Source organism: Clavelina lepadiformis, chromosome 5 (assembly GCF_947623445.1).
Source record: "Clavelina lepadiformis chromosome 5, kaClaLepa1.1, whole genome shotgun sequence".
NCBI classification, from domain to species: domain Eukaryota; kingdom Metazoa; phylum Chordata; class Ascidiacea; order Aplousobranchia; family Clavelinidae; genus Clavelina; species Clavelina lepadiformis.
The window spans coordinates 16,764,298-16,787,590 of NC_135244.1; the positions used below are offsets into that span (position 1 = coordinate 16,764,298).

Below are 23,293 nucleotides of genomic sequence, written 5' to 3' on the forward strand. Positions count from 1 at the left end.
TATGCATCAACTGCAAGTAAACAAACAATTCAGATAGTCTGCGTCGACCGGGAGTCGAACCCGGAACTAGTGCTTGGAAGGCACCAATGCTAACCGTTACACCATCGACGCTGTTTTTGTTTTACAAGAATACAATGTGTTTCACTTAGATATACCTCAAATAAAAAAATATGCTAATCTATAAATCTGCTTCTAATAGTAAAGGTTACACCATCGATGTTGATGTTGAAGTGCAGAATTATCATGTATAGAATGTAGACAGAATACAATGTATTCTTCTTCTTCATCAACTGCAAGTAAACAAACAATTCAGTTAGTCTGCGTCGACCGGCATTCGTACCCGGAACTAGTGCTTGAAAGGCATCAATGCTAACCGTTACACCATTGACGCTGTTGCTGAAGTTCAAGAATACAATGTTTTCGTCTTAGACATACCTCAATTAACACAAAGTATACTAATTATATATCTGCTTCTAATGTTAAATGTTACACCATCTACGCTGATGTTGAAATGCAGGAATACAATGCATCGGTTTTAAACCGAATACAATGTATTTTTTTTGTTATGCATCAACTGAAATTTTAAAAAACAATTCAATTAATCTGCGTCGTTCGGGAGTCGAACTCGGAACTTGTGCTTGGAAGGCACCAATGCTAATCGTTACACTATCGACGCTGTTGCTGTTATACAAAAATACAATGTTTTCCACTTAGATATACCTCAATTAAAAAAGTATGCTAATATATAAATTTGTTTCTAATGCTAAATGTTACACCATCGATGTTGATGTTGAAATGCAGAATTACCATGTATAGAATGTACACAGATTACAATGCATTCTCCTTGTTATGCATCAACTGAAAGTAAAAAAAACTTTGTGCCTCATTTAACTTTGTGCGCTATAAAGTTATTGCGATCTTTTATTCGGTATGGGAATCCAGGATATATGAACATATACTTTATCCGGTTCCTACAACCGTAGATATCTAATTTCTTCAAGATTTGGAAGCTTGTCATGACGTTCCAGTACGTACTCTACAGATTTGCAGTTAATATCGATATTATTACCACCTTTTTTCTTCACAAGTCCCACGAGACATTTTAATGAGAATTTAATCTTTCAAACATTTTCCAAAGATCATCTCTTTTGGTACCATAAGCTACTCTAAATGGTAAGCAATTTGGTCGAGCATACTCCATATGCATTAGTTTCTTTTAAACTTTTTCCTAGTAGGAAACGGGTTTACTTTCTGCCATTATTTTCAGGTGCAAAAATTTAACAACGTAACCGGAAATAATGGGTGACAACGATGTTTTTGTTACGAGGAAATTAAAAGGAAATTTACAAGGTAATCAACATGAATAAACAGAGACTCGAATACTGAACAAAAGCTTGGAAGTCACAATTGCTAACCGTTACACCATTGAAGGTGTTGCATATATGCAAGAATACAACGAATTGATTTTACTTGTAAGGTTATTAAAAAAATATTACAAGGTTGTCAACGAGCGTAAACCAGGAGTCGAACTCAAAGCTAGTGCTTGGAAGGCACCAATGCTAACCGTTACACCACCAACGCTTTTGTTGTAACGCAAGATTACGAAGAATTACATTTAATAAAAGTTTTTCTGAAAAGTAAATGCTGGTTATTTGTTGTTGGAACGCAAGTATACGAAGATTTATTTTTCGCTAATTTGTAATTGAAAAGAAAATTGCTGGGTTATTAATCTGTTTGGACCGAAAGTAGAAGCCGGAAATTCTGTTTGAAAGGTACAATTGTCTACAGTTACATCATTAATGTTAATGTTCAAAGGCAAGCATAAAAAGAATTACTTGAACTTATGCATCAACTAAAGCGAAAACTACTAATCCATTAACATGCGTCGACCATGAGGCGAACAAGGAACTAGTGTTTGGAAAGCACCAATGCTAACCATTACATTAATTAATTATCGACGATGTTGTTGAACGGCAAGAATACAAAATTTCTTTTCAGATATGAATCAACTATAAAGTAAATTACTATTCTATGAACTTTCGTTTACCAAAAGTCTACTTGTAAACCGGAAATAGTACTTGGAGAGCACCAAGTTTAACAGTTACACCATCGAAGCTTTGTCGAAAGACATGAATACAAATAATTAATTTTAGATATAGGCTACTTAAAAAATATTACTAGGTTATTAACCTGCGTCGACCGGTAGCCGACTATGGAACTATAGAGGCAAGCACCATTGCTAACTGTTACAACACCGACGCTGTTGTTGAAAGCAATTGTTAAATAAAAGTTGGTTTTGGTTAATTAGAAGAAAATTACTAAGTTATTAACATAGTTTAATTAAAATAAAATAGGTTATTAATCTGCTTCTACACGGAGTCGAATCCAGAACTGTCATAATGCTTGGCAGACATCAATTCTAGCCGTTATTATATCGACGCTGTTGTTGAAAGACAAGAACACGAAGGATTCTTTTTTGGTACGTCGTAATTAAAAATAATTTAAGAAGGTTATAGATCCTAACTTTTACTTTAACAAATGCTAACCACATTGAAAAAAAAAACATTGTTTGAAATTCTACGCAGCAGATAGCAACGGATTGTCTGTGAGCTGGTCTGTGAGCTGGTCTGTGAGCTGGTCTGTGAGCTGGTCTGTGTATAGTAAATGATAGAAAGGAAATTTTTCATTATTTTTAAGAAGTATAATTATAGTCTTAGTATTCTTTTTTATTTCATTGTAGTAGTTATTGTGTCATTGTTTTCAATAAGCGTTGCGATATTTTTGGGTTGTTTGTGCCAAGTATTTTTTGCATTTATTATTGCGAATCGCCATATAAAAATGTGGCAGACTACAAATGCATACCGCACAATACCCATAGTATTAACAATTTTAGTTAAAAAAATTAAAAAAAAACAATTGAAAAAACAAATCAATGAATTGTAAATGATATTAACGAACTAACGATAAACCAATAAGTGCAGTACGTAAGTAACATAAGTAAATAAGCTATACTCTATGTCAGGGGTGGGCAAACTGCGGCTCTCCGGCATGTTTTTTGTGGCTCTTCTAGTCGAATCGTAAAATTCATAAAAAAAATGTAAAGGCTACCAAGAGTACCGTTTATGAACGTTTCTGTCTATTTTTTCTTTATTTAGGCCAGCATTTCGTTTATGACGTAACAATAGACATTGAATCCGACATTGTTTTCAGGTATAGATTCTATACTCTATGGCAAAGGTTGTCAAAGTGCACCTCACCAACATGTTTTTTATGGGTCTTCTAGCTAAAAAGTAATCTCCCAAAATGACTACTAATAATGTAATAATCAAATTGACAATCATTACTGATTTTGCGTCTCGCTGGTGTGTATATTTTTCCGCAAGTGACTCTTTCATTGAACAAGTTTGCCCACCCCTGCTCTATGTCATCAAACACAATGGAAAACTACAAATACTGTGTAATATGCTTCCACCTTTTTTCAAAAAAGTATTCCTGTTTCTTCAGATACTGAAATTTAGTTCTAACTTTTTGATTTATCAAGGAATATTCTGCAAAATAACATCATTTTCTGATAAAATACAAATCTTGAAGAGCAATTTAAGTGCCTACAGCTCTATAGGTTTTTGTAGGCTACATAATAGTTTTTTCCTGGTTTACAAATGTTTCTGTATAGTGATTAATTTGATTAAGAAAGCTCAACCATTTTATGCTTTTTTATTTTTTATGATGTATTTAGTGTATTTTGCAATTGATTGGAATATTTTTTGTTGTTGTAAATATAACCCTTTTTCATCACTTAATATTTTATTTCAATAGCATTCCAAAAATATTATACAATAGTGTTACACTTGTTTTGCCCTGTATCTGTTACATTTCTCCCTTGCGGCTGATTTCGCGTTTCCGTGGTTAATTAAGCACATGTGTCTTTTTATCGAGGTGTGTCCGACAAGTAGTTGGACTGACAGTTTTGTATTGGAGCTCCTGAGATGAGCTGTATGAAGACAAACTTAACTTAACTGCTTTTAAATAAAACATATCCCTGTAATTCTAAGAGTGAGGACAAGCAAAACGTAACAATAGTAAACTAAAGGAATTATATTAATACAATGATCACAAGGCACTTGATAAAATATTCACTTTTAGCAACAATTCCATTAGATTTCCAAAATAAAATATTACGCAAATACGCTCGTTGCACATAAATATTTGCTATAAATTGATTTTCTGGTGGTTTTGTTTGCACAAGTTGATGTTTTGCTTGCATGATTGGGTCAATACGTTTTTCGAAACTTAACATTTTCTGTGAACGAACGAATTAAAAATGTTTTAGCGTGTAATATATACAAAGTATGAAATCACAGTGATGGGAACAATAAACGTTGTAAAAGGAAACAATTACAAAAAAGGAATTCAAATACAGCAGCTGCGCCTTGTCCAAACGATCCAGAAAGTGTAAATGCAATCGACATATCATCCATTTTTGGAAACTTCCCTCTACTTTATTGGCTTAAAAGATAATTTATATTCCCTGGCCAAAAAACTGAATGACAAAACTGTGCAGTGACATTTGAATCATATGTTACAGTTTGTGAACAACGAAGCACCAGCTCTTACATCTCTTGATGACTTCATGTGTTTAAGCGACGACACAAAAACTTTACTCATACAGTAGTATTGAAAGCAATTTCGATGGAACCAACGGTTCCTTAAACGTAGAATGGAACTTGTATTGTGGAACCTGTTGGAGCAGTTCTTACACCGAGGTTGTTGTCGAACTTGTGGCGGTAGAATGTACCGATCCCGGAGCGCTTATCTCACTAACACCTGATGATCCGTGTGAACCCGAATGAAAACTATGTGTTCGACTGGCTTGAGCCTTTAATAAATGTGATACAATGAATTAGTTTAATGTGATAATTATGCAAAACCAAATCAATTATTCTAACTTGCACTTGCTGTAGCAAAGATCAATTTGAAGCATGATGTTCTGTCAATTTAGTTCACTCGCTATATACTGTACTTAAGTAAAAATGGTTCAAGAAACTGAGTAAATACTGTAGAAAATCTGATTTGCATAATCAAAATACACATGTTGCAGGTGTCAGCAACGCCCCAATAAGAATCAACGTCCAGCTAAGAAACTAAAACCCCAAAGAGAAAAATATGAAATCTTTTCAAACTATAAATATTCCTAACAAATCGAATTAAACTTGGCAGTTCGCAATTGTGTTTTTCGATTACGTATTTGTGGTATAATGGTCTAATTAGGTATCGTATACCTAATTTTCCTGCCTACATAAGTCTTTTTCCGCCTTCCCATATACAAAGTATTTAAAATCGTCGATAATGACAAGTAATAGGATGTGCTGAAGTGCAATTGAAAATAATTACTATGTGGGCGGTATAAGCGTGGCAGTTTCACAGTCTATTAGGAAAAAATATAAAAAAGCATGTTGGACGGATAGCCTGTACAAGTCAAAAACAAGAACGAGATAGTTCAGTGAAAGTACTTTGTAAATATTAAGCGTTGAGGAAAAAAGAAAACTAAAAATAGTTTTATGTTGAGAACCCAACCGGTTCAAAAAGCAGTTTAACCATATAGCCTACCTGTGATCTCCTGTTCCACTTGTCCGCTCTCCGCTTCACTCTATACTTCCCTGTTCGCTTTCTGTACAGAAGATAAACAGCCAGGAGAATGATAAAAAGGATGAAGATAATAACACCCAGGATGGCGACTGGAATGATGTAATCTGCTATGCCCCCTGATGTCAAAAATAGAAACGTTTACAAACATAAATAAATATGGACATAAAATCGTACAATGCTGATGATTAATTAAATTATTAATTATCAAATTTCATTCAAATTGTAGGGCGATAAAAGATATTTCTTTAAATCCAAAGCATAATGGAAAGATCTTCTGAGATTTATTACTGCATTAAGAAAAGTTTAATACCGGTACCATTGCAAGAGAATAACAGAATCATGGGCTTTAAAATACACCACACATCCAACCTGAAAAAATTTCAGGATTTTCGCAATACAGCCCGCTGTATCCTTCCTTGCATGAACAAAGTTCGGTTCTTTCGTTCGTCTCATCAACGACGCTTGAGCACTTTCCCCCATTTTGACAAGGGATGTTGCAATTACGTCGACCTGCAGTCACATGAAATTATCGTAGATGATAGAGTTTCAAACACATATTCTTTTACAAAATAATAGCAGGAAATATAAGTAACTAATGATGTATTTCAAATAGATTGGCAACAAGGTAACAAGATAAGAATCTGATTTCATTATGTTGCTCAAGGCAAAGTTAGCAATGTTTTTTTTTTCAACTTAAGCAGATTGCCAAAATATTTGTAAATATTATTTGTTTGCCTAAATTAATTTGTAATAACGTCATTCTTCATTGCTTTACATTACCAACACTGCTGATCATATTTACAAGATATGTTATTTATTCCATCGAGTGCGAAATTGTTGTTTTTAAATGATTAATTATGGTAAAATTTGTAAATTATTTATTGTATACCAATTGTAAACACAAACCAACTTCTATGTTTACTGTATAATTACTGAAAATAAGATTTTAATATGAAATAACGCGCGTGAACTACAGAAGATATTATTCTCGCAAGATACCTCTGTTGCATCATCCTTAAAACAAAACTGTGTTTACCTTTCGCCGTGGAAGTTAACGGTTTCAATGTTGTTGTTCTATGACGTGGCAAAAATGCCTTTTTTGTGACATCATTATAAGCAGTTGTATCTTCTTCACCTGGTAAGACGTTCAGAGAGTAAGTGACGTCGGAACGAGTTAAAGCCAATGCTTTGCTTGCATCGTCATCCTTGTTATCTTTAAGTGTCCTGGGGTTATCTGTACGCTTATTGATGTCAAGTGACGTACTAGTGGGGTCTGCAACGCCATTCTTTTCTTCGTCATTTTCGCCTAGTGTTTGAGCATTTGTGCTAACGACTAGAGAGTCTCGAAGATGGGAAAACAAGCCGCTAGACGACGCACTAGTGACATTCTCATAATCGACCCCATTGGCAACCGAAGAAATTTCAGGAGAGGCAGTTGTTAAATCTAGAGAGTGGTTGGAGGATATGTTGATCACGTTCATGGGTTTCATTACAGTATACTTAACACAGAAACGTTTTCATTGAACAAGTGACGTCACCACCACATCAAAAACAGCGAAAAACTTCCCGGTTTGCGGTTAAAAGTAATCAAATTTTATTAGGAAAACATAGACAAGGTGTACAACGTTCAACATTAGACAAGGTGTACATGCTTTTCTCCACAATGAAGCAGTACATTAGAGGCCATGTTATTTTGGTAATCTTGTAACACAAACAATTATTAACGGCGTAAATGATGCGTCGGTACCATGTTTCAGGTTGGACATTGACATACGGTATGTACTGTATTGTATTGTATTTGATGTATAGTATTGATTAATGTACAGTATATTGCAAACACCCAAAATGGAACACCAGAAACCTCTCAAGTTCATTTAACGCTTTATATTTCACAAACATTTCGTACAAACTTACCACCAGGCCTAACATGGTGATAATGAAACCAATTTTGGGCGTTTTCCTTCTTTGCATTACCATGATCGTCGGTGACGTTCATAACCCAACACACTTTGAGAGGAACAAAATAACTGAATGATTGACACTCAAATCTAGAAGTGATTTGCAGAGCTATAACTTGAAAGCTATTTGGTATAGATTAGTTGTGGCTGCTCCACAAGAAAACAATATAGCATTGCTATTATGCGGTGTATACTGATAAATTACAAGTTTTAAATCACAAAAACTAAAAAAGAATGTAACTTATACATTAAACGATAAAGATAGAAATGCAAGTTTAAATTTACGAACCTTTCTTCTTTACAGCAAAGTGTTTTACATTCTTCTAATGTAGTTTGGTTGTATGTGACGAAAAATTCTTCCTTCACACCTTGCAGATATATATTTTTGAATCCTTCAAAGTCAGACAAGCAATCTGAAAACATGAGAGAAAGCGTTTTATTTTTATAATTTAGTTACGCACTATTTTTAAACGTTTTTAAGCTTTAGAAGCCACACGTTAATATGGTCAAAAAAGCAATAACAAAGCAGGAGTTTTGGAATAAGGATCATATTATTAGCTTTTGGATTGGCCTCAAAGTAGTCACCTTAGTCTAAACTTAGATTAAAGTGTGTGACGTATGAAACTAAAAACTGCATAATCTTTAACTACTGATTCGATATTGTAGAGGGTCTTTGCGGATGACGGCGTTTCAAAATTATTGAGGAAATGAATTTAAACCAAATTTGTGATGCAACTAAACTTCCAAAAGCAGGATGAAAATAACCACATGTAAAGAGGATATTTGTCAACGGAATATATCTTTCAATTGTCAAGCAATAATGCTGATCTGGTTGACGCTTATATAGAAATATTTATTTGCTATCCTGTTTTCTGATTTTAATACGTGGTTAGCACAATAAAGGGATTTGTTATAGTCAAAACGTATTTATTTTCTGAAATTTGATCAAACCATTAATAGTTTAAGTCTTATAAAAGCTCATATTTCCATTCGAGTGGGTATTCAATATCCAAAGAACGTGCCAAAAGCTTTCTGATGATGTGTGTTCAAATGTGTTCAACTGATGATGTGTGTTGAAATGTGTTCAAATGTGCAGTAAATCCTTTAATGTATTGTTCAAACGAAAGCAAATTACATTTGAACATAATTTCACAAACACATCGTTTCGACATTTTAAACATTTACAATTTCCCATCGGTTTCCTGACAGGGACAAATAATGCATAAATAATTCCTAATTATTTCGCGGGTTTTAAGATGCTGATGGAAGCGATACGATACCTTCAATCAGTTAATGGTATTATGAAAATCTTCTGTGATGAAAGATGAGATCGTAACCAAAAAGCTTTTCAGTGTGTTACGGTACGCAAGATTATCTTGAGTTTATGTATGTTTTACAAAGAGCAGTGATCATAAATGCAAAAATTATACATACAGTAAATTAAGCAAGAATTAAGAAAGTGAAGAAGTTTTAGCTGTCAAACAAACGTGTTATTTTGACAAAGTTTTTTTCCTGTTTGAACTAATTAGGTGCACATCAACTATTTTCTCATCAAAACTGAATTTGTCGAAACAAAATTGTTATCATGCAATTAATGTTCGCCAGATAGAATTAACTTGCAACGTTACTATATATTTTGTTGACGGGTACGATCCCAACTGAATCATCAACTGAAAGTAAACAAACAATTCAGTTAGTCTGCGTCGATCAGGAGTCGAACCCGGAACTAGTGCTTGGAAGGCACCAATGCTAACCGTTACACCATCGACGCTGTTGCTGTTGTACAAGAATACAATGTTTTCCACTTAGTTATACCTAAATTAAAAAAAAGTTTGCCAATTTATAAATCTGCTTCTAATAGTAAAGGTTACACCATCGATGTTGATATTGAAATGCAGAATTACCATGTATAGAAGGTACACACAATACAATGCATCTTTCTTGTTATACATCAACTTCAATTAAAAAAACAATTCAGTTAATCGGCGTCGACCGGGAGTCGAATCCGGAACTAGTGCTTGGAAGGCACCAATGCTAACCGTTACACTATCGACGCTGTTGCTGTTGTACAAGAATACAATTATTTCCACTTAGATATACCTAAATTAAAAAAAATATGCTAATATAGAATTCTGCTTCTAATAGTAAAGGTTACACCATCGATGTTGATGTTGAAGTGCAGAATTATCATGTATAGAATGTAAACAGAATTCTATGCATTTTTCTTGTCATACATCAACTGCAAGTAAAAAACAATTCAGTTAATCTTCGTCGACCGGGAGTCGAACCCGGAACTAGTGCTTGGAAGGCACCAATGCTAACCGTTACACCATCGACGCTGTTGCTAAAGTGAAACAGAACAATGTTTTGGTCTTAGGTAAACGTCAAATAAAAGATAATTGCGCAAATCTATACATCTGCTTCTAATGCTAAATGTCACACCTTCTACGCTGATGTTGAAATGCTTGTATACAATGCATGGGTTTTATACCAAATACAATGTATTCTTCCTACTTATGCATCAACTGAAAGTAAACAAACAATTCAGTTAGTCTGCGTCGACCGGGAGTCGAACCCGGAACTTGTGCTTGGAAGGCACCAATGCTAACCGTTACACCATCGACGCTGTTGCTGTTGTACAAGAATACAATGTTTTCCACTTATATAACTTATACCTGAAATAAAAGAAGTATGCTAATCTATAAATCTGCTTCTAATAGTAAAGGTTACACCATCGATGTTGATGTTGAAATGCAGATTTATCATGCATAGAATGTACACTTAATACAATGCATCTTTCTTGTTGTACATCAACTACAAGAAAACAAAGAATTCAATTAGTCTGCGTCGACCGGGAGTCGAACCCGGAACTAGTGCTTGGAAGGCACCAATGCTAACCGTTACACCATCGACGCTGTTGCTGTTTTACAAGAATACAATGTATTTCACTTAGATATACCTCAGATAAAAAAAGTATGCTAATCTATAAATCTGCTTTTAATAGTAAACGTTAAACCATCGATATTGCAAAGCAGAATTACTATGTATAGAATGTACACAGAATGCAATGCATTCTTCTTGTTATTCATCACCTGAAAGTAAACAAAGAATTCAATTAGTCTGCGTCGACCAGGAGTCGAACCCGGAACTAGTGCTTGGAAGGCACCAATGCTAACCGTCACACCATCGACGCTGTTGCTGTTGTACAAGAATACAATGTTTTCCACTTAGTTATACCTCAATTAAAAAAAAGTTTGCCAATCTATAAATCTGCTTCTAATAGTAAATATTATACCATCAATGTTGATGTTTAAATGCAGAATTACCATTTATGGAATGTACACAGAATACAAAGCAATCTTCTTGTTATACATCAATCGATAGTAAAAAAAGAATTCAGTTAATCTGCGTCGACCGGGAGTCAAACCCGGAATTAGTGCTTGGAATGCACCAATGCTAACCGTTACACCATCGACGCTGTTGCTGAAGTAAAAAAGAAAAATGTTTTCCTCTTAGGTAAACGTCAACTAAAACTAATTGCACAATCCTATACATTTGCTTGTAATGCAAAATGTCACACCATCTACGCTGATGTTGAAATGCTGGCATACAATGCATGGGTTTTGTACCGAATGCAATGTATTCTTCTTTGTTATACATCAACTGAATGTAAACAAAGAATTGAGTTAGTCTTCGTCGACCTGGAGTCGAACACGGAAGTAGTGCTTGGAAGGCACCAATTCTAACCGTTACACAATCGACGCTGTTGCTGTTGTACAAGAATACAATGTTTTCCACTTAAATATACCTCAAATAAATAAAGTATGCTAATCTATAAATCTGCTTCTAATAGTAAACGTTACACCATCGATATTGCATTGCAGAATTACTATGTATAGAATGTACACAGAATGCAATGCATTCTTCTTGTCATTCATCACCTGAAAGTAAACAAAGAACTCAATTAGTCTGCGTCGACCGGGAGTCGAACCCGGAACTAGTGCTCGGAAGGCACCAATGCTAACCGTTACACAATCGACGCTGTTGCTGTTTTACAAGAATACAATGTATTTCACTTAGATATAACTCAAATAAAAAAAGTATGCTAATCTATAAATCTGCTTCTAATAGTAAACGTTACACCATCGATATTGCAGTGCAGAATTACTATGTATAGAATGTACACAGAATGCAATGCATTCTTCTTGTTATTCATGACCTGAACGTAAACAAAGAATTCAATTAGTCTGCGTCGACCGGGAGTCGAACCCGAAACTAGTGCTTGGAAGGCACCAATGCTAACTGTTACACCATAGACGCTGTTGCTGTTGTACACGAATACAATGTTTTCCACTTATATAACTTATACCTCAAATAAAAGAAGTATGCTAATCTATAAATCTGCATCTAATAGTAAAGGTTACACCATCGATGTTGATGTTGAAGTGCTGAATTATCATGTATAGAATGTAAACAGATTACAATGCATCTTTCTTGTTATACATCAACTGCAAGAAAACAAACAATTCAATTAGTCTGTGTCGACCGGGAGTCGAACCCGGAACTAGTGCTTGGAAGGCACCAATGCTAACCATTACAACATAGACGCTGTTGCTGTTGTACAAGAATACAATGTTTTCCATTTAGATATACCTCAATAAAAAAAAGTATACTAATGTATATAAATCTGCTTCTAATAGTAAAGGTTACACCATCGATGTTGATGTTGAAGTGCAGAATTATCATGTATAGAATGTAAACAGATTACAATGCATCTTTCTTGTTATACATCAACTGCAAGTAAACAAATATTTCAGTTAATCTGCTTCGACCTGGAGTCGAACCCGGAACTAGTGCTTGGAAGGCACCAATGCTAACCATTACAACATAGACGCTGTTGCTGTTGTACAAGAATACAATGTTTTCCACTTAAATATACCTCAAAAAAATAAAGTATGCTAATCTATAAATCTGCTTCTAATAGTAAACGTTACACCATCGATATTGCATTGCAGAATTACTATGTATAGAATGTACACAGAATGCAATGCATTCTTCTTGTTATTCATCACCTGAAAGTAAACATAGAATTCAATTAGTCTGCGTCGACCGGGAATCGAACCCGTAACTAGTGCTTGGAAGGCACCAATGCTAACCGTTACACCATCGGCGCTGTTGCTAAAATGAAACAGAACAATGTTTTGGTCTTAGGTAAAAGTCAACTGAAAGTAATTGCACAATTCTATACATCTGCTTCTAATGCTAAATGTCTCACCTTCTACGCTGATGTTGAAATGCTTGTATACAATGCATGGGTTTTATACCAAATACATTGCATTCTTCTTTGTTATGCATGAACTGAAAGTAAACAAACAATTCAGTTAGTCTGCGTCCACCGGGAGTCGAACCCGGAACTAGTGCTTGGAAGGCACCAATGCTAACCGTTACACCATCGACGCTGTTGCTGTTGTACACGAATACAATGTTTTCCAGTTATATAACTTAAACCTGAAATAAAAGAAGTATGTTAATCTATAAATCTGCATCTAATAGTAAAGGTTACACCATCGATGTTGATGTTGAAGTGCAGAATTATCATGTATAGAATGTAAACTTAATACAATGCATCTTTCTTGTTATACATCAACTGCAATAAAAAAAACAATTCAATTAGTCTGCGTCGACCGGGAGTCGAACCCGGAACTAGTGCTTGGAAGGCACCAATGCTAACCGTTACACCATCGACGCTGTTGCTGTTGTACAAGAATACAATGATTTCCACTTAGATATACCTCAACTAAAAAAATTATGCTAATCTATAAATCTGCTTCTAATGGTAAATGTTACACCATCGATGTTGATGTTGAAATGCAGAATTACCATGTATAGAATGTACACAAAATACAATGCATTCTTCTTGTTATGCGTCAACTGAAAGTAAACAAACAATTCAGTTAGTCTGCATCGACCGGGAGTCGAACCCGGAACTAGTGCTTGGAAGGCCCCAATGCTAACCATTACACCATCTACGCTGTTGCTAAATTGAAACAGAACAATGTTTTGCTCTTAGGTAAACGTCAACTGAAAGTAATTGCACAATTCTATACATCTGCTTCTAATGCTAAATGTCTCACCTTCTACGCTGATGTTGAAATGCTTGTATACAATGCATGGGTTTTATACCAACTACAATGTATTCTTCTTTGTTATGCATGAACTGAAAGTAAACAAACAATTCAGTTAGTTTGCGTCGACCGAGAGTCGAACCCGGAACTAGTGCTTGGAAGGCACCAATGCTAACCGTTACACCATCGACGCTGTTGCTGTTGTACACGAATACAATGTTTTCGACTTATATAACTTATACCTCAAATAAAAGAAGTATGCTCATCTATAAATCTGCATCTAATAGTAAAGGTTACACCATCGATGTTGATGTTGAAGTGCAGAATTATCATGTGTAGAATGTACACTTAATACAATGCATCTTTCTTGTTATACATCAACTGCAAGAAAACAAAGAATTCAATTAGCCTGCGTCGACCGGGTGTCGAACCAGGAACTAGTGCTTGGAAGGCACCAATGCTAACCGTTACACCATCGACGCTGTTGCTGTTTTACAAGAATACAATGTATTTCACGTAGATATACCTCAAATAAAAAAAGTATGCTAATCTATAAATCTGCTTCTAATAGTAAACGTTACACCATCGATATTGCAGTGCAGAATTACTATGTACAGAATGTAGACAGAATGCAATGCATTCTTCTTGTTATTCATCACCTGAAAGTAAACAAAGAATTCAATTAGTCTGCGTCGACCGGGAGTCGAACCCGTAACTAGTGCTTGGAAGGCACCAATGCTAACCGTTACACCATCGACGCTGTTGCTGTTGTAGAAGAATATAATGTTTTCCACTTAGATATACCTCAATAAAAAAAAGTATACTAATATATATAAATCTGCTTCTAATAGTAAAGGTTACACCATCGATGTTGATGTTGAAGTGCAAAATTATCATGTATAGAATGTACACACAATTCAATGTATCTTTCTTGTTATACATCAACTGCAAGTAAACAAACAATTCAGTTAGTCTGCATCGACCGGGAGTCGAACCCGGAACTAGTGCTTGGAAGGCACCAATGCTAACCGTTAAACCATCGACGCTGTTGCTGTTGTACAAGAATACAATGATTTCCACTTAGATATACCTCAACAAAAAAAATATTCTAATCTATAAATCTGCTTCTAATGGTAAATTTTACACCATCGATGTTGATGTTGAAATGCAGAATTACCATGTATAGAATGTACACAAAATACAATGCATTCTTCTTGTTATGCATCAACTGAAAGTAAACAAAGAATTCAGTTAGTCTGCGTCGAGCGGGAGTCGAATCCGGAACTAGTGCTTGGAAGGCACCAATGCTAACCGATACACAATCGACGCTGTTGCTAAAGTGAAACAGACCAATGTTTTGCTCTTAGATAAACGTCAACTAAAAGTAATTGCACAATTCTATACATCTGCTTCTAATGCTAAATGTCACACCTTCTACGCTGATGTTGAAATGCTTGTATACAATGCATGGGTTTTATACCAAATACAATGTATTCTTCTTAGTTATGCATCAACTGAAAGTAAACAAAGAATTCAGTTAGTCTGCGTCGACCGGGAGTCGAACCCGGAACTAGTGCTTGGAAGGCACCAATGCTAACCGTTACACCATCGACGCTGTTGCTGTTGTACACGAATACAATGTTTTCCACTTATATAACTTATACCTCAAATAAAAGAAGTATGCTAATCTATAAATCTGCTTCTAATAGTAAAGGTTACACCATCGATGCTGATGTTGAAGTGCAGAATTATCATTTATAGAATGTACACTTAAAACAATGCATCTTTCTTGTTATACATCAACTGCAAGAAAACAAAGAATTCAATTAGTCTGCGTCGCCCGGGAGTCGAACCCGGAACTAGTGCTTGGAAGGCACCAATGCTAACCGTTACACCATCGACGCTGTTGCTGTTTTACAAGAATACAATGTATTTTACTTAGATATACCTCAAATAAAAAAAGTATGCTAATCTATAAATCTGCTTCTAATAGTAAACGTTACACCATCGATATTGCAGTGCAGAATTATCATGTATAGAATGTACACAGAATGCAATGCATTCTTCTTGTTATTCATCACCTGAAAGTAAACAAAGAATTCAATTAGTCTGCGTCGACCGGAAGTCGAACCCGTAACTAGTGCTTCGAAGGCACCAATGCTAACCGTTACACCATCGACGCTGTTGCTGTTGTACAAGAATACAACGTTTTCCACTTAGATATACCTAAATTAAAAAAAAGTATGCTAATATAAAATTCTGCTTCTAATAGTAAAGGTTACACCATCGATGTTGATGTTGAAGTGCAACATTATCATGTATAGAATGTAGACAGAATTCTATGCATTTTTCTTGTCATACATCAACTGAAAGTAAACAAAGAATTCAGTTAGTCTGCGTCGACCGGGAATCGAACCCGGAACTAGTGCTTGGAAGGCACCAATGCTAACCGTTACACCATCGACGCTGTTGCTGTTGAACAAGAATACAATGATTTCCACTTAGATATACCTCAACTAAAAAAAATATTCTAATCTATAAAACTGCTTCTAATGGTAAATGTTACACCATCGATGTTGATGTTGAAATGCAGAATTACCATGTATAGAATGTACACAAAATACAATGCATTCTTCTTGTTATGCATCAACTGAAAGTAAACAAAGAATTCAGTTAGTCTGCGTCGAGCGGGAGTCGAATCCGGAACTAGTGCTTGGAAGGCACCAATGCTAACCGTTACACCATCGACGCTGTTGCTAAATTGAAACAGAACAATGTTTTGCTCTTAGGTAAACGTCAACTGAAAGTAATTGCACAATTCTATACATCTGCTTCTAATGCTAAATGTCTCACCTTCTACGCTGATGTTGAAATGTTTGTATAAAAGGCATGGGTTTTATACCGAATACAATGTATTCTTCTTTGTTATGGATGAACTGAAAGTAAACAAACAATTCAGTTAGTCTGCGTCGACCGGGAGTCGAACCCGGAACTAGTGCTTGGAAGGCACCAATTCTAACCGTTACACCATCGACGCTGTTGCTGTTTTACAAGAATACAATGTATTTTACTTAGATATACCTCAAATAAAAAAAGTATGCTAATCTATAAATCTGCTTCTAATAGTAAACGTTACACCATCGATATTGCAGTGCAGAATTATCATGTATAGAATGTACACAGAATGCAATGTATTCTTCTTGTTATTCATCACCTGAAAGTAAACAAAGAATTCAATTAGTCTGCTTCGACCGGGAGTCGAACCCGGAACTAGTGCTTGGAAGGCACCAATATTAACCGTTACACAATCGACGCTGTTGCTGTTGTACAAGAATACAACGTTTTCCACTTAGATATACCTAAATTAAAAAAAAGTATGCTAATATAGAATTCTGCTTCTAATAGTAAAGGTTACACCATCGATGTTGATGTTGAAGTGCAAAATTATCATGTATAGAATGTAGACAGAATTCTATGCATTTTTCTTGTCATAAATCAACTGAAAGTAAACAAACAATTCAGTTAGTCTGCGTCGACCGGGAGTCGAACCCGGAACTAGTGCTTGGAAGGCACCAATGCCAACCATTACACCATCGACGCTGTTGCTGTTTTACAAGAATACAATGTATTTTACTTAGATATACCTCAAATAAAAAAGTATGCTAATCTATAAATCTGCTTCTAATACTAAACGTTACACCATCGATATTGCAGTGCAGAATTATCATGTATAGAATGTACACAGAATGCAATGCATTCTTCTTGTTATTCATCACCTGAAAGTAAACAAAGAATTCAATTAGTCTGCGTCGACCGGGAGTCGAACCCGTAACTAGTGCATGGAAGGCACCAATGCTAACCGTTACACCATCGACGCTGTTGCTGTTGTGCAAGAATACAACGTTTTCCACTTAGATATACCTAAATTAAAAAAAAGTATGCTAATATAGAATTCTGCTTCTAATAGTAAAGGTTACACCATCGATGTTGATGTTGAAGTGCAAAATTATCATGTATAGAATGTAGACAGAATTCTATGCATTTTTCTTGTCATACATCAACCGAAAGTAAACAAACAATTCAGTTAGTCTGATGCGACCGGGAGTCGAACCCGGAACTAGTGCTTGGAAGGCACCAATGCTAACCGTTACACCATCGACGCTGTTGCTGTTGTACAAGAATACAATGATTTCCACATAGATATACCTCAACTAAAAAAAATATTCTAATCTATAAATCTGCTTCTAATGGTAAATGTTACACCATCGATGTTGATGTTGAAATGCAGAATTACCATGTATAGAATGTACACAAAATACAATGCATTCTTCTTGTTATGCATCAACTGAAAGTAAACAAAGAATTCAGTTAGTCTGCGTCCACCGGGAGTCGAATCCGGTACTAGTGCTTGGAAGGCACCAATGCTAACCGTTACACCATCGACGCTGTTGCTAAAGTGAAACAGAACAATGTTTTGGTCTTAGATAAACGTCAACTAAAAGTAATTGCACAATTCTATACATCTGCTTCTAATGCTAAATGTCACACCTTCTACGCTGATGTTGAAATGCTTGTATACAATGCATGGGTTTTATACCAAATACAATGTTTTCTTCTTAGTTATGCATCAACTGAAAGTAAACAAATAATTCAGTTAGTCTGCGTCGACCGGGAGTCGAACCCGGAACTAGTGCTTGGAAGGCACCAATGCTAACCGTTACACCATCGACGCTGTTGCTGTTGTACACGAATACAATGTTTTCCATTTATATAACTTATACCTCAAATAAAAGAAGTATGCTAATCTATAAATCTGCTTCTAATAGTAAAGGTTACACCATCGATGCTGATGTTGAAGTGCAGGATTATCATTTTTAGAATGTACACTTAATACAATGCATCTTTCTTGTTACGCATCAACTGCAAGAAAACAAAGAATTCAATTAGTCTGCGTCGACCGGGAGTCGAACCCGGAACTAGTGCTTGGAAGGCACCAATGCTAACCGTTACACCATCGACGTTGTTGCTGTTTTACAAGAATACAATGTATTTTAATTAGATATACCTCAAATAAAAAAAGTATGCTAATCTATAAATCTGCTTCTAATAGTAAACGTTACACCATCGATATTGCAGTGCAGAATTATCATGTATAGAATGTACACAGAATGCAATGCATTCTTCTTGTTATTCTCACCTGAAAGTAAACAAAGAATTCAATTAGTCTGCGTCGACCGGGAGTCGAACCCGTAACTAGTGCTTAGAAGGCACCAATGCTAACCGTTACACCATCGACGCTGTTGCTGTTGTACAAGAATACAATGTATTTTACTTAGATATACCTCAAATAAAAAAAGTATGCTAATCTATAAATCTGCTTCTAATAGTAAACGTTACACCATCGATATTGCAGTGCAGAATTATCATGTATAGAATGTACACAGAATGCAATGCATTCTTCTTGTTATTCATCACCTGAAAGTAAACAAAGAATTCAATTAGTCTGCGTCGACCGGAAGTCGAACCCGTAACTAGTGCTTCGAAGGCACCAATGCTAACCGTTACACCATCGACGCTGTTGCTGTTGTACAAGAATACAACGTTTTCCACTTAGATATACCTAAATTAAAAAAAAGTATGCTAATATAAAATTCTGCTTCTAATAGTAAAGGTTACACCATCGATGTTGATGTTGAAGTGCAACATTATCATGTATAGAATGTAGACAGAATTCTATGCATTTTTCTTGTCATACATCAACTGAAAGTAAACAAAGAATTCAGTTAGTCTGCGTCGACCGGGAGTCGAACCCGGAACTAGTGCTTGGAAGGCACCAATGCTAACCGTTACACCATCGACGCTGTTGCTGTTGAACAAGAATACAATGATTTCCACTTAGATATACCTCAACAAAAAAAATATTCTAATCTATAAAACTGCTTCTAATGGTAAATGTTACACCATCGATGTTGATGTTGAAATGCAGAATTACCATGTATAGAATGTACACAAAATACAATGCATTCTTCTTGTTATGCATCAACTGAAAGTAAACAAAGAATTCAGTTAGTCTGCGTCGAGCGGGAGTCGAATCCGGAACTAGTGCTTGGAAGGCACCAATGCTAACCGTTACACCATCGACGCTGTTGCTAAATTGAAACAGAACAATGTTTTGCTCTTAGGTAAACGTCAACTGAAAGTAATTGCACAATTCTATACATCTGCTTCTAATGCTAAATGTCTCACCTTCTACGCTGATGTTGAAATGTTTGTATAAAAGGCATGGGTTTTATACCGAATACAATGTATTCTTCTTTGTTATGGATGAACTGAAAGTAAACAAACAATTCAGTTAGTCTGCGTCGACCGGGAGTCGAACCCGGAACTAGTGCTTGGAAGGCACCAATTCTAACCGTTACACCATCGACGCTGTTGCTGTTTTACAAGAATACAATGTATTTTACTTAGATATACCTCAAATAAAAAAAGTATGCTAATCTATAAATCTGCTTCTAATAGTAAACGTTACACCATCGATATTGCAGTGCAGAATTATCATGTATAGAATGTACACAGAATGCAATGTATTCTTCTTGTTATTCATCACCTGAAAGTAAACAAAGAATTCAATTAGTCTGCGTCAACCGGGAGTCGAACCCGTAACTAGTGCTTGGAAGGCACCAATATTAACCGTTACACAATCGACGCTGTTGCTGTTGTACAAGAAAACAACGTTTTCCACTTAGATATACCTAAATTAAAAAAAAGTATGCTAATATAGAATTCTGCTTCTAATAGTAAAGGTTACACCATCGATGTTGATGTTGAAGTGCAAAATTATCATGTATAGAATGTAGACAGAATTCTATGCATTTTTCTTGTCATAAATCAACTGAAAGTAAACAAACAATTCAGTTAGTCTGCGTCGACCGGAAGTCGAACCCGGAACTAGTGCTTGGAAGGCACCAATGCCAACCATTACACCATCGACGCTGTTGCTGTTTTACAAGAATACAATGTATTTTACTTAGATATACCTCAAATAAAAAAGTATGCTAATCTATAAATCTGCTTCTAATACTAAACGTTACACCATCGATATTGCAGTGCAGAATTATCATGTATAGAATGTACACAGAATGCAATGCATTCTTCTTGTTATTCATCACCTGAAAGTAAACAAAGAATTCAATTAGTCTGCGTCGACCGGGAGTCGAACCCGTAACTAGTGCTTGGAAGGCACCAATGCTAACCGTTACACCATCGACGCTGTTGCTGTTGTGCAAGAATACAACGTTTTCCACTTAGATATACCTAAATTAAAAAAAAATTTGCTAATATAGAATTCTGCTTCTAATAGTAAAGGTTACACCATCGATGTTGTAGTTGAAGTGCAAAATTATCATGTATAGAATGTAGACAGAATTCTATGCATTTTTCTTGTCATACATCAACCGAAAGTAAACAAACAATTCAGTTAGTCTGATGCGACCGGGAGTCGAACCCGGAACTAGTACTTGGAAGGCACCAATGCTAACCGTTACACCATCGACGCTGTTGCTGTTGTACAAGAATACAATGATTTCCACTTAGATATACCTCAACTAAAAAAAATATTCTAATCTATAAATCTGCTTCTAATGGTAAATGTTACACCATCGATGTTGATGTTGAAATGCAGAATTACCATGTATAGAATGTACACAAAATACAATGCATTCTTCTTGTTATGCATCAACTGAAAGTAAACAAAGAATTCAGTTAGTCTGCGTCGAGCGGGAGTCGAATCCGGAACTAGTGCTTGGAAGGCACCAATGCTAACCGTTACACCATCGACGCTGTTGCTAAAGTGAAACAGAACAATGTTTTGGTCTTAGATAAACGTCAACTAAAAGTAATTGCACAATTCTATACATCTGCTTCTAATGCTAAATGTCACACCTTCTACGCTGATGTTGAAATGCTTGTATACAATGCATGGGTTTTATACCAAATACAATGTATTCTTCTTAGTTATGCATCAACTGAAAGTAAACAAAGAATTCAGTTAGTCTGCGTCGACCGGGAGTCGAACCCGGAACTAGTGCTTGGAAGGCACCAATGCTAACCGTTACACCATCGACGCTGTTGCTGTTGTACACGAATACAATGTTTTCCATTTATATAACTTATACCTCAAATAAAAGAAGTATGCTAATCTATAAATCTGCTTCTAATAGTAAAGGTTACACCATCGTTGCTGATGTTGAAGTGCAGAATTATCATTTATAGAATGTACACTTAATACAATGCATCTTTCTTGTTATACATCAACTGCAAGAAAACAAAGAATTCAATTAGTCTGCGTCGACCGGGAGTCGAACCCGGAACTAGTGCTTGGAAGGCACCAATGCTAACCGTTACACCATCGACGCTGTTGCTGTTTTACAAGAATACAATGTATTTTAATTAGATATACCTCAAATAAAAAAAGTATGCTAATCTATAAATCTGCTTCTAATAGTAAACGTTACACCATCGATATTGCAGTGCAGAATTATCATGTATAGAATGTACACAGAATGCAATGTATTCTTCTTGTTATTCATCACCTGAAAGTAAACAAAGAATTCAATTAGTCTGCGTCGACCGGGAGTCGAACCCGTAACTAGTGCTTGGAAGGCACCAATATTAACCGTTACACAATCGACGCTGTTGCTGTTGTACAAGAATACAACGTTTTCCACTTAGATATACCTAAATTAAAAAAAAGTATGCTAATATAGAATTCTACTTCTAATAGTAAAGGTTACACCATCGATGTTGATGTTGAAGTGCAAAATTATCATGTATAGAATGTAGACAGAATTCTATGCATTTTTCTTGTCATAAATCAACTGAAAGTAAACAAACAATTCAGTTAGTCTGCGTCGACCGGGAGTCGAACCCGGAACTAGTGCTTGGAAGGCACCAATGCCAACCATTACACCATCGACGCTGTTGCTGTTTTACAAGAATACAATGTATTTTACTTAGATATACCTCAAATAAAAAAGTATGCTAATCTATAAATCTGCTTCTAATACTAAACGTTACACCATCGATATTGCAGTGCAGAATTATCATGTATAGAATGTACACAGAATTCAATGCATTCTTCTTGTTATTCATCACCTGAAAGTAAACAAAGAATTCAATTAGTCTGCGTCGACCGGGAGTCGAACCCGTAACTAGTGCTTGGAAGGCACCAATGCTAACCGTTACACCATCGACGCTGTTGCTGTTGTGCAAGAATACAACGTTTTCCACTTAGATATACCTAAATTAAAAAAAAGTATGCTAATATAGAATTCTGCTTCTAATAGTAAAGGTTACACCATCGATGTTGATGTTGAAGTGCAAAATTATCATGTATAGAATGTAGACAGAATTCTATGCATTTTTCTTGTCATACATCAACCGAAAGTAAACAAACAATTCAGTTAGTCTGATGCGACCGGGAGTCGAACCCGGAACTAGTGCTTGGAAGGCACCAATGCTAACCGTTACACCATCGACGCTGTTGCTGTTGTACAAGAATACAAT

At 35.6% G+C, this 23,293-nt stretch overlaps 1 protein-coding gene and 27 non-coding genes across 28 annotated transcripts; all 28 read right to left on the reverse strand.

Annotated features, from left to right (window-relative positions):
• Positions 1-39: 39 nt before the first annotated feature.
• On the reverse strand, positions 40-111 carry Trnag-ucc (transfer RNA glycine (anticodon UCC)). Its single transcript has one exon. It is a non-coding gene; the product is annotated as a tRNA-Gly (tRNA).
• A 4,624-nt stretch (positions 112-4,735) lies between these two features.
• On the reverse strand, positions 4,736-8,013 carry LOC143459658 (uncharacterized). Its single transcript, XM_076956883.1, has 6 exons — positions 7,894-8,013; positions 7,561-7,694; positions 6,683-7,090; positions 6,016-6,156; positions 5,608-5,762; positions 4,736-4,876 (listed from the first exon to the last, which is right to left on the reverse strand). The coding sequence occupies exons 2-6, from the start codon at positions 7,640-7,642 to the stop codon at positions 4,754-4,756; spliced, it is 909 nt and encodes a 302-aa protein (XP_076812998.1). The 5' UTR covers positions 7,643-7,694; positions 7,894-8,013; the 3' UTR covers positions 4,736-4,753.
• Positions 8,014-9,871: 1,858 nt separating this feature from the next.
• On the reverse strand, positions 9,872-9,943 carry Trnag-ucc (transfer RNA glycine (anticodon UCC)). The gene has a single exon. It is a non-coding gene; the product is annotated as a tRNA-Gly (tRNA).
• A 215-nt stretch (positions 9,944-10,158) lies between these two features.
• Positions 10,159-10,230, reverse strand: Trnag-ucc (transfer RNA glycine (anticodon UCC)). Its single transcript has one exon. It is a non-coding gene; the product is annotated as a tRNA-Gly (tRNA).
• Positions 10,231-10,447: 217 nt separating this feature from the next.
• On the reverse strand, positions 10,448-10,519 carry Trnag-ucc (transfer RNA glycine (anticodon UCC)). The gene has a single exon. It is a non-coding gene; the product is annotated as a tRNA-Gly (tRNA).
• Positions 10,520-11,574: 1,055 nt separating this feature from the next.
• Positions 11,575-11,646, reverse strand: Trnag-ucc (transfer RNA glycine (anticodon UCC)). Its single transcript has one exon. It is a non-coding gene; the product is annotated as a tRNA-Gly (tRNA).
• Positions 11,647-12,705: 1,059 nt separating this feature from the next.
• On the reverse strand, positions 12,706-12,777 carry Trnag-ucc (transfer RNA glycine (anticodon UCC)). The gene has a single exon. It is a non-coding gene; the product is annotated as a tRNA-Gly (tRNA).
• Positions 12,778-12,991: 214 nt separating this feature from the next.
• Positions 12,992-13,063, reverse strand: Trnag-ucc (transfer RNA glycine (anticodon UCC)). Its single transcript has one exon. It is a non-coding gene; the product is annotated as a tRNA-Gly (tRNA).
• A 217-nt stretch (positions 13,064-13,280) lies between these two features.
• On the reverse strand, positions 13,281-13,352 carry Trnag-ucc (transfer RNA glycine (anticodon UCC)). The gene has a single exon. It is a non-coding gene; the product is annotated as a tRNA-Gly (tRNA).
• A 498-nt stretch (positions 13,353-13,850) lies between these two features.
• Trnag-ucc (transfer RNA glycine (anticodon UCC)) lies at positions 13,851-13,922 on the reverse strand. Its single transcript has one exon. It is a non-coding gene; the product is annotated as a tRNA-Gly (tRNA).
• Positions 13,923-14,417: 495 nt separating this feature from the next.
• On the reverse strand, positions 14,418-14,489 carry Trnag-ucc (transfer RNA glycine (anticodon UCC)). Its single transcript has one exon. It is a non-coding gene; the product is annotated as a tRNA-Gly (tRNA).
• A 214-nt stretch (positions 14,490-14,703) lies between these two features.
• Positions 14,704-14,775, reverse strand: Trnag-ucc (transfer RNA glycine (anticodon UCC)). Its single transcript has one exon. It is a non-coding gene; the product is annotated as a tRNA-Gly (tRNA).
• A 497-nt stretch (positions 14,776-15,272) lies between these two features.
• Trnag-ucc (transfer RNA glycine (anticodon UCC)) lies at positions 15,273-15,344 on the reverse strand. The gene has a single exon. It is a non-coding gene; the product is annotated as a tRNA-Gly (tRNA).
• Positions 15,345-15,561: 217 nt separating this feature from the next.
• Trnag-ucc (transfer RNA glycine (anticodon UCC)) lies at positions 15,562-15,633 on the reverse strand. The gene has a single exon. It is a non-coding gene; the product is annotated as a tRNA-Gly (tRNA).
• Positions 15,634-16,124: 491 nt separating this feature from the next.
• Positions 16,125-16,196, reverse strand: Trnag-ucc (transfer RNA glycine (anticodon UCC)). Its single transcript has one exon. It is a non-coding gene; the product is annotated as a tRNA-Gly (tRNA).
• A 498-nt stretch (positions 16,197-16,694) lies between these two features.
• On the reverse strand, positions 16,695-16,766 carry Trnag-ucc (transfer RNA glycine (anticodon UCC)). Its single transcript has one exon. It is a non-coding gene; the product is annotated as a tRNA-Gly (tRNA).
• Positions 16,767-17,257: 491 nt separating this feature from the next.
• Trnag-ucc (transfer RNA glycine (anticodon UCC)) lies at positions 17,258-17,329 on the reverse strand. Its single transcript has one exon. It is a non-coding gene; the product is annotated as a tRNA-Gly (tRNA).
• A 205-nt stretch (positions 17,330-17,534) lies between these two features.
• Positions 17,535-17,606, reverse strand: Trnag-ucc (transfer RNA glycine (anticodon UCC)). Its single transcript has one exon. It is a non-coding gene; the product is annotated as a tRNA-Gly (tRNA).
• A 783-nt stretch (positions 17,607-18,389) lies between these two features.
• On the reverse strand, positions 18,390-18,461 carry Trnag-ucc (transfer RNA glycine (anticodon UCC)). The gene has a single exon. It is a non-coding gene; the product is annotated as a tRNA-Gly (tRNA).
• Positions 18,462-18,678: 217 nt separating this feature from the next.
• On the reverse strand, positions 18,679-18,750 carry Trnag-ucc (transfer RNA glycine (anticodon UCC)). The gene has a single exon. It is a non-coding gene; the product is annotated as a tRNA-Gly (tRNA).
• Positions 18,751-18,955: 205 nt separating this feature from the next.
• On the reverse strand, positions 18,956-19,027 carry Trnar-ucu (transfer RNA arginine (anticodon UCU)). Its single transcript has one exon. It is a non-coding gene; the product is annotated as a tRNA-Arg (tRNA).
• Positions 19,028-19,518: 491 nt separating this feature from the next.
• Trnag-ucc (transfer RNA glycine (anticodon UCC)) lies at positions 19,519-19,590 on the reverse strand. The gene has a single exon. It is a non-coding gene; the product is annotated as a tRNA-Gly (tRNA).
• A 497-nt stretch (positions 19,591-20,087) lies between these two features.
• On the reverse strand, positions 20,088-20,159 carry Trnag-ucc (transfer RNA glycine (anticodon UCC)). Its single transcript has one exon. It is a non-coding gene; the product is annotated as a tRNA-Gly (tRNA).
• A 768-nt stretch (positions 20,160-20,927) lies between these two features.
• Positions 20,928-20,999, reverse strand: Trnag-ucc (transfer RNA glycine (anticodon UCC)). The gene has a single exon. It is a non-coding gene; the product is annotated as a tRNA-Gly (tRNA).
• A 783-nt stretch (positions 21,000-21,782) lies between these two features.
• Positions 21,783-21,854, reverse strand: Trnag-ucc (transfer RNA glycine (anticodon UCC)). The gene has a single exon. It is a non-coding gene; the product is annotated as a tRNA-Gly (tRNA).
• A 217-nt stretch (positions 21,855-22,071) lies between these two features.
• Positions 22,072-22,143, reverse strand: Trnag-ucc (transfer RNA glycine (anticodon UCC)). Its single transcript has one exon. It is a non-coding gene; the product is annotated as a tRNA-Gly (tRNA).
• A 491-nt stretch (positions 22,144-22,634) lies between these two features.
• Trnag-ucc (transfer RNA glycine (anticodon UCC)) lies at positions 22,635-22,706 on the reverse strand. The gene has a single exon. It is a non-coding gene; the product is annotated as a tRNA-Gly (tRNA).
• A 205-nt stretch (positions 22,707-22,911) lies between these two features.
• On the reverse strand, positions 22,912-22,983 carry Trnag-ucc (transfer RNA glycine (anticodon UCC)). Its single transcript has one exon. It is a non-coding gene; the product is annotated as a tRNA-Gly (tRNA).
• Positions 22,984-23,293: the final 310 nt, after the last annotated feature.

Bases quoted from the DNA above. Each gene is read 5' to 3' on its own strand.
- LOC143459658 (XM_076956883.1), bottom strand. From the start codon at position 7,642: ATGAACGTCACCGACGATCATGGTAATGCAAAGAAGGAAAACGCCCAA. The intron at 6,157-6,682 runs GTAAACACAGTT...ATGTGACTGCAG, and splicing joins GTTAACTTCCACGGCGAAAG to GTCGACGTAATTGCAACATC. The intron at 4,877-5,607 runs GTAGGCTATATG...CATTTATTAAAG, and splicing joins AGTGGAACAGGAGATCACAG to GCTCAAGCCAGTCGAACACA.